At 44.8% G+C, this 16,484-nt stretch overlaps 1 protein-coding gene across 1 annotated transcript in view; it reads left to right on the forward strand.

The window, feature by feature from the left end:
* Nucleotides 1-6,371, forward strand: part of amdhd1 (amidohydrolase domain containing 1) — a 68,978-nt gene extending 62,607 nt beyond the window's left edge. The window contains exons 8-9 of the mRNA XM_070896700.1: nucleotides 1,864-2,024; nucleotides 6,241-6,371. Of these exons, the coding sequence (XP_070752801.1) occupies nucleotides 1,864-2,024; nucleotides 6,241-6,346 (267 nt within the window). The 3' untranslated portion in view covers nucleotides 6,347-6,371. The remainder of the gene's footprint in view (nucleotides 1-1,863; nucleotides 2,025-6,240) is intronic.
* The last annotated feature ends 10,113 nt before the right edge of the window (nucleotides 6,372-16,484 follow it).

The raw sequence follows: 16,484 nt of genomic DNA on the forward strand, positions 1-16,484 counted from the left end.
AGCTTCAGTGATCCCAACCAATTTCTTCCAAGTAAGGCAAGCTTGTCTCCTGCCACTACTGTTAGAGGCAAGTTCTGAACTTGATCCTTGTATTTCACCGGTACGGTGATACGACCTACCACAGGAATGTTCTCTCCAGAATAGCGTTGCAGCTCTATCTTGGCTTTCTCCAAGAAATCCCACAATTTTTCGCAGTATAGCGACTCTGGTACTACAATCATGGATGCATCAAGATCGATTTCCATGGGTATCTTGAATCCTGCAACTTCTATGTGGATTTTACTTTTCGAATCGCCGTCCGTTACCTCGTGCTCCTGATGATGTTTAGCTCTAACATCTCCTCGTCCTGTTGTTGTTCTTCCATGCTATGTAGTTTCTGGGGATTTCTACTCATAGCTTTGAAAGATGGTTTACCCTTCAGTCGGCATGCATTCATTCGCAAGATGCTCACTTTTCCTGCAGACGAAACACTTTGCCTTCACATATGGACAACCTTGAGCACTGTGTTGTCCCAGGCACCGATTAGCAGGACTTCAATGCTCTGTTCCCATTTCCAGTTTCTGAGACTTTGGGGCCCCATCACCTTTTACTTTGAACCTGCAGGTGATTCACCTCGGTTGTCTGATGACTGAAATTAGTGTGAAATTCTTGGGAATATTGGTCGGCCATGCTCATCAACCTAGCTGTCTGGCAAGCTACATCAAAAGTCAAGTTAGACGTCGTCAATAACTTTCTTCTGATCGCATCATTTTTTATCCCACAAACAAAGCGGTCTTGCAATGCTCGGTTCTGAAAGTCTCCAAAATTACAGTGAATAGATAGCTTTTTTAATCCTACAATGTGCTCACTGATATTTTCTTCGGCCTTCTGATTTCGTATTCCAAAACGATAACTTTCAGCAATTTCTAACGGAACGGGGCTGTAATGTTGTTTCTGTTTCAGCATTGTATCATTTGGCTTGTCAGGCACAAGCAAATTTATCAGTGTTTCCTACAACTCGGGTCCGGCCTCAGTTAAGAATATAGCTCTTTTTTGTTTCAACACCGCCCGGTTATTGTCTTCATTACCGGGGATTTCGATTATATTATTTGAAGTGAAAAACATTTCTAGCCGATCCACATACACTCTGAAACTTTCACGGTCCCATTGAAATCCCCTCAAATGCCCTATAACTCCCATAGGGGCAGCCATTTTGACTCTGGCAGTTTAACCAAGTGTGCTCGTAACTTACTTCAGATTTGTAGCTGTTTCCAAAAACAGAGAAGCTCTCAAAGTCTCTGTCGGCTGGCTGAATCCTTCACCAACCAAAATTTCAGCTTTGTATTATCCGATTACATTCCATTCTCGTCGCCAAATGTCATATCTTTGGAGAGCACACAACACACAATATGTAAGATGGCTGCAGGTTCCAGAATCTTCTGACCTGCTGGTCAGGTGACCTCTTTATTCAACAGCACTAACTCCAGTAACACAGGTGTCCACAGTGTGGAGCTACAGACATTACAGTTGGCCCTCCTAATACTTTAGCTGGACATCAAATTATTTGATCACCTCTGTGAAGTACCTTAGGATTTTCTTGTACATTAAAGGCGCTATATAAAAGCAAGTTGTTGTATTGAAAAATGCACTTTCTAGAACATATGAATTTTGAGTTAGACATGCACGGACTGAGCTGTGCGTTAGAATTGTTGTGTCCTCCACATTCACTTTGGTGTGTTATACTTTAAAGGGAATTTACAACTGTACAAAAGATGGTCAGTTGTTGAGTGAGGGCTGTGTACTGTATGGACATGTCATTGATAACTTTGCTGTTCCGGTCTGCACAAGCCTCTAACATGACGTTGAACTGATCTTCCCCTGTAGCCAATGATCATGCACATGGCATGTATAAACATGAAGATGACGATGGCGGAGAGTCTGGCCGCTGCCACCATCAACGCTGCCTATGCCCTTGGAAAATCTCGGTCTCATGGCTCCCTGGAGGCGGGGAAGCAAGGAGATATCCTCATCATTAACTCACCAAGGTGCGCCATGCATTGAAACTTTACTCAGCTGTCCTCCAATAACAATACATGGCTGATGAAACAATTAATCATAAATTGTTACAAAGTTAATGAAATGACTGGAAGTTGTAGGGGTAGAAATTGGTTATGGCTGTGTTTGAGGCGTTATTACCGCCTGAGAGCTGATTTTAGCGCCAGGCGTTAGGCACAGCCTCAAAGTCCTAAGTTCAGTTTTTACGCCCAAAGATGAGAGAGCAGCGGTAAAAAGTGGCGTTGCACACTCACCCTCGGGCGGGAGCTCAGGAGGCCGACTGAATTCACCCGACGGGAGGCTGCCGCCACGCTGGAAAAAAACACGGGAAGAAAGAAAAAAGAGCTAAAACTTCTCCGATCCACCCACACACACACTTCCCCACTCTTAAAACTAATGAAAACATGCAGAAATAAATAAAGAGAAAGACTTCCCTTCCTTTCTGGGTGATCCGCCCGGGATCCGCTCTTTAACCACCACGTTTCCAGGCTGTACGGCCGCCTGTTACGGCCGAAAGCAAATGTCGCGACGGAGGCGTCAGAGACACGTTGTACGCTGGATGACCTCACCGCGCGGGTGGCGATAGCTGGCACAGCGTTGCCTCTTGGCGCCTCGGCCAAAGAGCCGACTGAATGTAGGACGAGGCATGGACGCCGCTCACCGTCGAGGGTTGGCCTTTGCCGCCCGTTTGCCGTCTCCCGCCCGCGGTAACAGGCAGAGCCCACAACCCAATTTCAACCCCTTCGTCCTTGTTAAAGGAAAATGCAAGATTACTCGCTAATTGATTTCTCATTAATTGACCTCTCACTAATAGATTTCTCACCAATTGCTTTCTCTTCAACGAGGAGCAGTCTGTGAGTGGCTGATTCTGTTCCCTGTGTGGATTTGCACTCTGCTCCTTTTGCTCCTCTATGTAACTCATTTTAAACAGTTTAGATTTTACTTTGATGAATTTAAACGAAGTAGAGACACGCCTCCTAATTCAAAGTTGCTTTAATCAAATGATCCTGTAATTTAATTACCTTCGCTCTAAATTTCCACTTTGCTGTTACAGGGTATTGACATTGTTTAATTTAAGTTCTTGGATAATTCCGTTTTTTAACGCAGGAATAACTTTGTATGTCTTCCTCATTAGTGCAGTTCCTGCTTGTCACGTGGGAGACTGGGGTTCAATTCACTAACGGGGAGATGATCATTTTGAAGGAGGCAGTTGTAGCTCAGTGGATATCTCTCTCACCTCTGAAGCCAGAGTCTGTGGATTCAAGTCCCACTCCAGAGACTTGAGCGCATAATCCAGGCTGACACTCCAATGCAATGCTGATGGATGAGACGTTAAATAGAGGCCATGTCTGCCCTCTCAGGTGGATGTAAAAGATCCCACAGCACCGTTTGAAGAAGAGAAGGGGAGTTCTCCCAGTTATTGCTCAACAAACAGATGAAACGGCCATTATCACATTGCTGCCTGTGGGATCTTGCTGTGCACAGATTGGTTACGTTATTTTTAAATTACAGTGACTGAACTTCAAATGTACCTCATTGGCTGCAAAGTGTACTGGGACATCCTAAAGTTGTGAAATGCGCTATATAAATGGAAGTTTGTTGTTTCATCACAGAATCATAGAAACTTACACCTAGATTATTTGCCAATGATTTAGAATCTCTGACCTCTGGTTATCGACCCACTCACCAGAGGGAATAGTTGTTCCCTGTCAACTCCATCAAAACCTCTCATTGTCTTGAAATCCTCTGTCTGGCCACCTCTTAACCTTCTCTGTTCCAAGGAGAACAGTCCTAACTTTTCCAACCTCTCCTCATCCCTGGTAACATCCTGGTAAACCTCCTCTCTAAGGTCTTTATATCTTTCCTGGAGTGTGGTGCCCAGAATTGTCCACAATACTCCAGCTGGGACCGAACCAGTGATTTATAAAGTTCTAGCATCATCTCTTTGTTTTTATATTCTATGCCTCTGTTTATAAACCCAAGTAACCCATATGTTTTTTTTAACCACCTTATCAACTTGCCCTGTCACCTTTAAGGATTTGTGTATATGCACACCGAGGTCTCTCTGCTCATCTACACTTTTCAAAATCGTATTTATAGTATACTGTCTTTCCATATTAGTCCTCCCAAAGTGCATCACTTTACATTTCTCTGCACTGAATTTCATTTGCCATGCTTCTGCCCATTTAACCATCCTGTCTCTACCATCCTGAAGCCTAAACTGTCTCATCATGATCTGCTACTTTGCCAAGTTTCATTTCAACCTTTATAATTCTCTCTTTCTCTCTCAAGAATAAACTACAATCACACCTGTTAAAGCTTTGCTTTATGGAGAATATTTAATGTGATCCTGTCGAGAAATAATTGCTACGTGAGTGTCTGTTGTAAGCTTTGCAATCCGAGAGTACACACACTGGACAAATTCGTGTGATATTCCTCTGTCTACTACTCTAACAGGTCTGTTTATTTTAAATGCATTAATGCTTCATTGAACATGGCTAACAGGAATGTTAAATGAATATTCATGCTTTCGTATTGTTAGCAGTCACTTCTAGGCTAATACTGTTCAAATAAATTTGATCAGCAGTAAATGTAAATGCCCAGCGCCACAGTGAGGAGACTGTGGTCAATTTTAGTAAATCTATGTATTTCATACTCTGGATCTAAAAACTATTACAGGTTAAACCTCATTTATCCAGAACTCCCTTATCCAGAACCACCCCTCGTCCAGAACCATTCCTGGCCACCGGATGGCGCATGCGCAGAACTCCGACATGAACAAATTGAAGTCCTTCCTCGCTGGTAATCCCGCAATCACTGGCCTGATCCCGCGATCCACCGCCCCCACACACCGCCCCCCTCCCCGCCCCACCGCCATGATCTCTCTGTCACACTCCCAGCCCCAGGCCAGCCAGTCCCGATATCCCCTTGCTCAGTACCTGTACCATCCAATTTAACGTGACTGCCTCTCGTCCGGAAAAATCCATTATCCAGAACAGGCCAGGTCCCGAGGGTTCCGGATAAGGAAGGTTCTACCTGTACTGATTTCCATTTATATAGCAACTTATTTAGCAACTTCCACATTCTCAGGATGTCCCAGAGGGCTTTACAGAGTGCAATCACAGTTGTTGTTCAGATAAGCTTGGCAGCTAATTCGCGCACAAGATTCCACAAGCAGCAATGAGCCGAAGGAGCAGTTAATGTGTTTTGATGGTGGTGACTGAGGATTAAATGTTGGCCAGGACTCCCCTTCTCTTCTCTAAACACTGCTCTGGAATCTTTAACACATTGGTGATGCTGTTTGTGTTATTTTATTCTGTATCGCTGCACAAAGATAAGTTGCGTGTTTGACTGAAGCTAATCATATCGCCCGTATAATTCACCTCCCTGTGAAATAAAGCAGTTTATCGATTCCTGTCAGGCCTCACCTGTAGTGATCGCTAGGTTCATCCTCAGGGGGATTGACGCAGTTCACACGAGTGAGACGGGAATATCCAGTCCGGGTCACAGGGGGTTATTGCTGTTCCATTCCGTGCCTCACAATCGATCCAGGCCGACTCAATCAAAGTACGTCAGTTCCCATAAAGGTAAGAGTGGAGTGACTGACCACACGGAGCCCGGGAAAGCCAGACTCCAATCTGTAACCGTTACATAAAGCAATGACTTCACTAAAGTTGAAGTAAAGTGTTGATCTTTTCTATTGCTTGTCTCAAAAAACTTGAAGAAAACATACTTTAGAAAAATGGCCATTCCATAACCAAATTCACAGATTGATTAGTGGCTTAAACTGATTATTGCCTATGTCCCAGAAAGTTTAATCTTGTTTGTTTCTTTAAACAAAAGTTGCAAAATCTACAATTTATAAACTTACAATATATCAATGGATTTGAAAAACTTAAGAAAGATTTGCATTTATATAGCGCCTTTCACGACCTTTGGACAGAGTACTTTCAACCCAATGGATTTGCACTGATATGCTAATTTTTTCCTATTTAGACAGCACAATATCTTAATTGTGTATTATCTTTTATAACTTTATATACCATCCTGTTTTGATCTAGCTGCGGTTCACCTATTTACACTTTGCTACAACATCCACAAAGTTATTTGACGTTCCCAAATTGAAGTTCCAAATAAGATTCCTTTATAAAGCTACATCGTGAATCATGCAACCAATACAGTTAAACCCTTCTCTTTTTTTTAAAGGTGGGAACACTTGATTTATCAGTTTGGAGCCCATCAGGAACTAATCAAGTATGTAATTACCAAAGGAAAGATTGCATATGAAAATGAAAGATGCTTGGATTATTAACTGCCTGGGAGTCCAAATCCTCATCTGAAGTGACTGAAGGACCTCGATCATGAATATGAGCACCTAAAATATACTGATCTTCAAGTTTAAGATGGTCTGTGTACAAACTCAGTCACCAGAATGAAGATTGAATAGATACTCAACTGTATCACCAAAAATATCCTAATGTTGATTTATTAAATTCAAATGTATCTTTACTAGTGAGGTCTTTATTCAATATAAACCAGTAGGAAATTGTGTCGAAATAAACTACCTGTAGAATGGCCGTACAGATTTCACTTGAAGTTGGACATTTGTTTCCTGAACTTGCCAATGTTTTCTCATGTCCGTTGGTTATCGGTATTTCCATGACCATCAGTGAGTGTGAACGGCTCTGACACACAGCCAATCACAACTGGCTTCAGCATCACCAAAACCACTGGTTGGTTCTGGTTTGCGGTTTGGAACGTTCCTGGGTGACCCAGGCACTGAAGTGGAGTGCAAACATTGACGAATGCAGCCAAGGGGAGGGGACTGGGCGGGCCTGAGGGCTGCCAACTCTGGCGACATGGATTTCTAGAGGTTTCATCACATGACCTCCCACCTCAAATTGACCCGCCCAGTTGGATAGCCTTTTATAAGAACATAAGAAATAGGAGCAGGAGTCGGCCATTTGGCCCCTCGAGCCTGCTCCACCATTCAATAAGATCATGGTTGATCTGATCTTGGCCTCAATTCCACTTCCCTGCCCGCTCCCCATAACCCTTTACACCCTTATCGCTCAAAAATCTGTCTATCTCCACCATAAATATATTCAATGACCCAGCCTCTGGGGCAGAGAATTCCATAGATTTACAACCCTCTGAGGGAAGAAATTACTCATCTCCGTTTTAAATGGGCGATCTCTTATTCTGAAACTCTGCCCCCTAGTTCTAGATTCCCCACGAGGGGAAACATCCTCTCTGCATCTACCCTGTCAAACCCCCTCAGAATCTTACATGTTTCAATAAGCTCCCCTCTCATTCTTCTAAACTCCAATGGGTATAGACCCATCCTGCTCAACCTTTCTTCATAAGACAACCCTTTCATCTCAGGAATCAACCTTGTGAACCTTCTTCAAACTGCCTCCAACGCAAGTATATCCTTCCTTAAATACGGAGACCAAAACTGTACGCAGTACTCCAGGTGTGGTCTCACCAATACCCTGTACAGTTGTACCAGGACTTCCCTACTTTTATACTCCACCCCCCCCCCCTCCGCCCCCCCATCTCCAATCTTTTAATAACTAATAACCAAAAGTGTTCAAAGAAAATGAGAAAGACACAACATTTTTTTTAATGCCCCTGTGATTTATTTTCCCCGAATTGCTCATAGCATTGTCCAGGAACTTAATCCATCATTCTTAGAGACTCTCGGGCAATCCTGGAGGATTGGCACCCAAGCTAGCGTAGGCCTGTCCGATGGACAGTCAAGGTCCACAACCAGCCTGGGAAGTGCAGCACAAGTTTCACTTATGTTTCCAATGTGTTGGCTTGTTTTTTTTAAACTGCATTTGCCACAAGGCTGGTAAGGGTGATCGGTTTTTAAATCCTAATTCAACACACAATCCCATTGGTATTCACAAGGTTAAAATATGCAAATGAATGGGAACATTTGACGAACCTTGTGTGCGATCTGCCACCCCACGGGATGCATCAAAAGATGCGTCCTCCTTCAGCCGATCAATCAGTACTCCTCTGTGTTGAACACCACTGGGAGGAAGCATCAAGGGCACAGAATGTACTCTGGGTGGGGGAATTCAATATCCATCGCAAACAGTGGCTCGATAGTACCACCACTGAGTAAATATGCGAGTCCTGAAGGACATAGCGGCAAGACTGGGCTTGTGGGAGCTGTTGAGAGAACCAGTACGAGGGTAAAACCTATTTGACTTCGCCCTCACCAATCTACCTGTCGCAGGTGCATCTGTCCATGATAGCACAGGTAGCAGTGACCACCGCACAGTCCCATCTACACCCTCCATCGTGTTGTGTGGCACTACCACCGTGCTAATTAGATTAAGAACAGATCTAGAAGCTCAAAACTGGGCATCCATGAGACAATGTTCCCTTCAACATACTGTGTAGTACGCTACAGACAGAGCTCAGCGATCCTACAACCAACGGATCAGGACAAAGCTCTGCAGCATCTACCCGACAATGGGGAAAATTGCTCAGGGAGGGCTGGATTGTGCCGCCGCTCAGAGGGCGGGTCCGCTGTCAAAATCTAAAAGATTGACAAAGGGTCCGGATCCCGTTGTGACCCCGCCTCCATGTCAGTTTCCCAAGTGCCGGATCTGCCTGCGCTTTGCAGCCCCAGCACTAAGAACATAAGAAATAGGAGCAGGAGTCGGCCATTTGGCCCCTCGAGTCTGCTCCGACATACCATAAGATCATGGCTGATCTGATCATGGACTAAGCTCCACTTCCCTGCCCGCTCCCCATAACCCTTTGTTCCCTTATCACTCAAAAATCTATCTATCTCCGCCTTAAATATATTCAATGACCCAGCCTCCACAGCTCACTGGGGCAGAGAATTCCATAGATTTACAACCCTCTGAGAGAAGAAATTCATTCTCATCTCAGTTTTAAATGGGCAGCCTCTTATTCTGAGACTATGCCCCCTAGTTTTAGTTTCCCCTATGAGTGGAAATATCCTCTCTGCATCCACCTTGTCAACCTCTCATTATCTTATATGTTTCGATAAGATCACCTCTCATTCTTCTGAACTCCAATGTGTATAGGCCCAACCTACTCAACCTATAAGTCAACCCCTTCATCCCCGGAATCAACCTAGTGAACCTTCTCTGAACAGCCTCCAATGCAAGTATATCCTTTGTTAAATACGGAGACCAAAACTGTACGCAGTACTCTAGGTGTGGCCTCACCAATACCTTGTACAGTTGTAGCAGCACTTCTCTGCTTTTATATTCTATCCCCCTTGCAATAAAGGCCAACATTCCATTTGCCCTCCTGATTACTTGCTGTACCTGCATATTAACTTTTTGTGTTTCATGCACAAGGACCCCCAGGTCCCTCTGTACTGCAGCACTTTGCAATTTTTCTCCATTTAAAGTATAATTTGCTTTTCTAGTATTTCTGCCAAAATCCATAATCTCACATTTTCCTGCATTATACTCAATCTGTCAAATTTTTGCCCACTCACTTAGCCTGTCTATATCCCTTTGCAGATTTTCTGTGTCCTCACAACTTGCTTTCCCATCCATCTTTGTATCATCAGCAAACTTGGCTACATTACACTCGGTCCCTTCATCCAAGTCATTAATATAGATTGTAAATAGTTAAGGACCCAGCACCGATCCCTGTGGCACCCCACTAGTTACTGTTTGCCAACCGTAAAATGACTCATTTATCCCGACTCTCTGTTTTCTGTTAGTTAGCCAATCCTCTATCGACGCTAATATATTACCCCCAACCCCATGAACTTTTATCTTGTGCAGTAACCTCTTATGTGGCACCTTATCGAATGCCTTATGGAAATCCAAATACACCACATCCACAAGCGGCAGGTGAGCTAATTGAAATAATTAAGAGGGTCTTTAAAGGTAGTTGAACAGCATTTTACCTCCTACTAACCATTTTTCCAAATTTTTCCCGAGGTTCCCGTTGCTTGGGGATCACGTCAGGTAAGTACGTCAGGTTTTCAGTGACTCTCCATTGCTGTCAGAACATAAGAACATGAGCAGGAGTTGGCCATTCGGCCCCTCGAGCCTGCTCCGCTATTCAATACGATCATGGCTGATCATCGACCTCAACTTCATTTTTCTGCCCGATCTCCATATCCCTTGATTCCCTTAGAACCAAAAAAAATCTATCTATATCAGCCTTGAATATATTTGGAGACTCAGCATCCACCACCCTCTGGGGCAGAGAATTCCAAAGATTCACAACCCTCTGAGTGAAGAAAATTCACATCTCAGTCCTAAATGTCCGACCCCTTATCCTGGGACAGTGCCCCCCCTAGTTCTAGACACTCCAGCCAGGGGAAACAACCTCTCAGCATCTGTCAAGCCCCTTCAGAATCTTGTATGTTTCAATGAGATCAGTCTTCTAAACTCCAGAGAGTATAGGCCCATTCTACACAATCTCTCATCATAAGACAGCCCTCAGGAATCAATCTGGTGAACCTCCGTAGCACCGCCTCCAAGGCAAGTATATCCTTCCTCCGATAAGGAGACCAAAACTGTGCACAGTACTCCAGGGGCCCAAAATTCATAAAGGTGTAAGGTCCGCCCACTCTCGGCGGTATTCCAGCAGTGCATGGTTTAAAACTTCCGGAATACCGCCGAGACTGAAGTCCACTAGTTTCGTCAAAATGTTTTCGGTGGTATGTGAGCGGTGTGCAGCATCAAGATCGACTTTCTTCTCGATGGACGGTGCAACACTGCTCTGCGCATGCACAATTTTTTTTCCCGTTTTACGGATGCTTCCCCCCCCCTCCCGATTTCGGGGGCCAGGGGTCACCTGCACATGCGCAGAGAGTTGAAGTCGAGGGAGAGAGAGAGTGAGGGCCGGTTGTTTTCATCAGAGACTCCAGAGTCAAATAATATTAATAACAAATAATAATTATGCAATATCAATAATAATACATATTTTATAAATAAAAATCATATAATAAATATAATTAATATCATCATCATCATAGGCAGTCCCTCGAGTCGAGGATGACTAGCTTCCACGTCAAAAAGTTTGCGGGTGTTACAATGAAGGACCTAATATTCCAGGTCCCAAACTGCATGTTGAAGGGTGGAAGATGCCTGTACGGGGAATTTTTTAACCTGTGGTGACCGTTGCACACCAACCACCACACGGGCTTGACAGAGCTAGGTCTTGGTCCAGTGGCAAGGATTACCCAGGACGACTGGAGACCTGCTCTGCTGCACGGACCTAGTGCGCACACATATCGCTGTCATGTATGTAACCTCTAGGTAACACCACTGCAATACTGTATATACTTAAGCAATGCACATCTTGACCACAGGGGGTGAACTTGTGGGAGACACTCCTTACCTGGTCACCCAGGTACATAAAGGGAGGTCCCACGCAGGGTCATCACTTCTTGTGCCTGTGAATAAAGGTTCCGGTCATAGAGTGACCTTGTCCATAGAGTGTGCTTCATGTGGGTTTTGTGCCATTGAGTAAGGACATTACATTGGCGACGAGAAACGGGAATCAACGACCCATGAGAATGGCCACCGATAGCACAGAGGAACGGTACTGTGTTGGTGAGGACTGGGACAATTTCATTGAGAGGCTCCAGCAAAGCTTTGTCATGAAAGAATGGCTGGGAGATGCAGCAGCCAACAAGCGAAGGGCAGATCTGCTGACCAGCTGCGGACCTAAGACTTACGCGCTCATGAAGGACCTACTCGCACCCGAAAAGCCGGTGGACAAAACCTTTGAAGAGCTCAGCAAACTAGTCGATGAGCACCTCAAACCGGCGAGCAGCATACACATGGCCCGACACAGATTCTATACCCACCAACGTTGTGAAGGACAGAGCATACCGAACTTCCTTTTGGACCTCCGGCATTTGGCCAGCCTCTGTAAATTCACAGACGCCTGCAGGGAAGAGATGTTAAGGGACTTCTTTATTCAGGGCATCGGTCATGCGGGGATTTTCAAAAGTTAATTGAGACCAAGGACTTGACTTTGGAAGCGGCGGCGTTGATGGCTCAGACTTTCATGGCGGGCGAGGAGGAAACCAAAATAATATACGCACGCAATTCTGCCTCCAACGCAGCGGGGGATCAGGGAGTCAATATCATAAACGCGACTCAGAGCCCTGCAGGCAGGCAAGGGCAGTTCGATACACCCCAGGCAGCAATAGACCCCAGAGTAGGTTTTCAACAGAGACAATGGCAGGCTGAACGGACATTTACGCCATCACTGTGGACAATGCGGTCCGGGATGGGGCCATTGACGCCCACTAACAGGGTACTCAAGAGCAGTCAAAGGGACAATCAGTGAGGAATGCCGGGTCATAGCTCCTTTGTTCACAACAATAGAAATCTCAGCTCATGCTGGAGGTGTGGGGGCAAACACTCTGCCAGGACTTGCAGGTTTCAACAATTTGTCTGCAGAAATTGCAACCTCAGTGGCCATTTAGCTTGAATGTGCAGGAAGCCTGTAACCAGGCTAATTTACAAGGCGGATGGACCAGAAGAGGGTTCTGTGAGGCAGGATGACTTGGGGAAAAATCAATGGACGCTGAAGTTCAGCGGGTTCATGTGGCAAACATTCACAGCTCATATACCAAAACGCCACCAATGATGATGAAGGTTTTATTAAATGGCATCCATGTACACATGGAGCTGGACACGGGGGCCAGTCAGTCACTCATAATACTTAAGGGGTTGACTGTGGATGGGCAATGGCAGACATTTAGAGACCGCATGGATGAACTACAACAATTGTACATTCCTGTCTGGTGTAAAAATAAAAAAGGGAAGATGGCTCAACCGTGGCTATCAAGGGAAATCAGGGATAGTATTAAAGCCAAAGAAGTGGCATACAAATTGGCCAGAAATAGCAGCGAACCCGGGGACTGGGAGAAATTTAGAACTCAGCAGAGGAGGACAAAGGGTTTGATTAGGGCAGGGAAAATGGAATATGAGAAGAAGCTTGCAGGGAACATTAAGACAGATTGCAAAAGTTTCTATAGATATGTAAAGAGAAAAAGGTTAGTAAAGACAAACGTAGGTCCCCTGCAGTCAGAATCAGGGGAAGTCATAACGGGGAACAAAGAAATGGCGGACCAATTGAACAAGTACTTTGGTTCGATATTCACTAAGGAGGACACAAACAACTTTCCGGATATAAAAGTGGTCAGAGGGTCTAGTAAGGAGGAGGAACTGAGGGAAATCCTTATTAGTTGGGAAATTGTGTTGGGGAAATTGATGGGATTGAAGGCCGATAAATCCCCAGGGCCTGATGGACTGCATCCCAGAGTACTTAAGGAGGTGGCCTTGGAAATAGCGGATGCATTGACAGTCACTTTCCAACATTCCATTGACTCTGGATCAGTTCCTATGGAGTGGAGGGTAGCCAATGTAACCCCACTTTTTAAAAAAGGAGGGAGAGAAAACAGGGAATTATAGACCGGTCAGCCTGACATCGGTAGTGGGTAAAATGATGGAATCAATTATTAAGGATGTCATAGCAGCGCATTTGGAAAGAGGTGACATGATAGGTGCAAGTCAGCATGGATTTGTGAAAGGGAAATCATGCTTGACAAATCTTCTGGAATTTTTTGAGGATGTTTCCAGTAGAGTGGACAATGGAGAATCAGTTGATGTGGTGTATTTGGACTTTCAGAAGGCTTTCGACAAGGTCCCACACAAGAGATTAATGTGCAAAGTTAAAGCACATGGGATTGGGGGTAGTGTGCTGACGTGGATTGAGAACTGGTTGGCAGACAGGAAGCAAAGAGTAGGAGTAAATGGATACTTTTCAGAATGGCAGGCAGTGACTAGTGGGGTACCGCAAGGTTCTGTGCTGGGGCCCCAGCTGTTTACACTGTACATTAATGACTTAGATGAGGGGATTAAATGTAGTATCTCCAAATTTGCGGATGACACTAAGTTGTGTGGCAGTGTGAGCTGCGAGGAGGATGCTATGAGGCTGCAGAGTGACTTGGATAGGTTAGGTGAGTGGGAAAAAGCATGGCAGATGAAGTATAATGTGGATAAATGTGAGGTTATCCACTTTGGTGGTAAAAACAGAGAGACAGACTATTATCTGAATGGTGACAGATTAGGAAAAGAGGAGGTGCAACAAGACCTGGGTGTCATGGTGCATCAGTCATTGAAGGTTGACATGCAGGTATAGCAGGCGGTTAAGAAAGCAAATGGCATGTTGGCCTTCATAGCGAGGGGATTTGAGTACAGGGGCAGGGAGGTGTTACTACAGTTGTACAGGGCCTTGGTGAGGCCACACCTGGAGTATTGTGTACCGTTTTGGTCTTCTAACTTGAGGAAGGACATTCTTGCTATTGAGGGAGTGCAGCGAAGGTTCACCAGACTGATTCCCGGGATGGCGGGACTGACATATTAAGAAAGATTGGATCAACTGGGCTTGTATTCACTGGAGTTCAGAAGAATTAGAGGGGATCTCATAGAAACGTTTAAAATTCTGACGGGTTTAGACAGGTTAGATGCAGGAAGAATGTTCCCAATGTTGGGGAAGTCCAGAACCAGGGGTCACAGTCTAAGGATAAGGGGTAGCCATTTAGGACCGAGATGAGGAGAAACTTCTTCACCCAGAGAGTGGTGAACCCGTGGAATTCTCTACCACAGAAAGTTATTGAGGCCAATTCACTAAATATATTCAAAAAGAAGATAGATGTAGTCCTTACTACTAGGGGGATCAAGGGGTATGGCGGGAAAGCAGGAATGGGGTACTGATGTTGCATGTTCAGCCATGAACTCATTGAATGGCGGTGCAGGCTCGAAGGGCTGAATGGCCTACTCCTGCACCTATTTTCTATGTATCTATCTATGTATCTACCCCTTTCCTGCTTTCTCTCCATACCCCTTGATCCCTTTATCAGTCAGGGCCATATCTAACTCCCTCTTGAATATATCTAACGAACTGGCATCAACAACTCTCTGCTGCAGGGAATTCCACAGGTTAACAACTCTGCGTGAAGAAGTTTCTCCTCATCTCGGTCCTAAATGGCTTACCGCTTATCCTTAGACTATGTCCCCTGGTTCTGGACTTCCCCAACATCGGGAACATTCTTCCTGCATCTAACCTGTCCAATCCCGTCAGAATTTTATGTTTCTATGAGCTCCCCTCTCATTTTTTTAAACTCCAGTGAATACAGGCCCAGTCGATCCAGTCTCTCCTCATATGTCAGTACCACCATCTCGGGAATCGGTCTGGTGAACCTTCGCTGCACTCCCTCAATAGCAAGAATGTCCTTCCTCAGATTAGGAGACCAAAACTGAACACAATATTCCAGCTGAGGCCTCACCAAGGCCCTGTACAGCCGCATTAAGACCTCCCTGCTCCCATACTCAAATCAGCTAGCTATGAAGGCCAACATGCCATTTGCCTTCTTCACCGCCTGCCGTACCTGCATGTCAACTTTCAATGACTTATGTACCATGACACCCAGGTCTTGTTACATCTCCCCTTTTCCTAATCTGCTGCAATTCAGATAATATTCTGCCTTCATGTTTTTGCCACCAAAGTGGATAACCTCACATTTATCCATATTATACTGCATCTGTCATGCATTTGCCCACTCACCTAACCTGTCCAATTCACCCTGCAGCCTCTTAGCATCCTCCTCACAACTCACACCACAACTCAGCTTAGTGTCATCTGAAAACTTGGAGATATTACATTCAATTCCTTCATCTAAATCATTGATGTATAATGTAACTAGCTGGGGTCCCAGCACTGAGCCCTGCGGCACCCCACTAGTTACTGCCTGCCATTCTGAGAAGGACCCATTTATCCTTACTCTCTGCTTCCCGTCTGCCAACCACTTCTCTATCCCTGTCAATACATTACCGCCAATACCATTCTGCTTTAATTTTGCACACTAGTCTCTTGTGTGGCACTAATAAGGATTTCCTTCAGTTCCTCCTTCTCGCTAGACCCTCAGTCCCCTAGTATTTCTGGAAGGTTATGTGTCTTCCTTCGTGAAGACAGAACCAAAGTATTTGTTCAATTGGTCTACCATTTCTTTGTTCCCCATTATAAATTCACCTGATTCTGACTGCAAGGAATCTACGTTTGTCTTCACTAATCTTTTTCTCTTCACATATCTATAGATGCTTTTGCAGTCAGTTTTTATGTTCCCAGCAAGCTTACTCTCATACTTTATTTTCCCCCTCCTAATTAAACTCTTTGTCCTCCTCTGCTGAATTCTAAATTTCTCCCAGTCCTCAGGTTTGCTGCTTTTTCTGGCCAATTTATATGCCTCTTCCTTGGATTTAACACTATCCCTAATTTCCCTTGTTAGTCATATATTCAAGAGGGAGTGAGATATGGCCCTGACTGATAAAAGGGATCAAAGGGTATGGAGAGAAAGCAGGAAAGGGGTACTGAGGTGAATGATCAGCCATGATCTTATCGAATGGTGGTGC

Source organism: Pristiophorus japonicus, chromosome 13 (assembly GCF_044704955.1).
Source record: "Pristiophorus japonicus isolate sPriJap1 chromosome 13, sPriJap1.hap1, whole genome shotgun sequence".
NCBI lineage: Eukaryota > Metazoa > Chordata > Chondrichthyes > Pristiophoridae > Pristiophorus > Pristiophorus japonicus.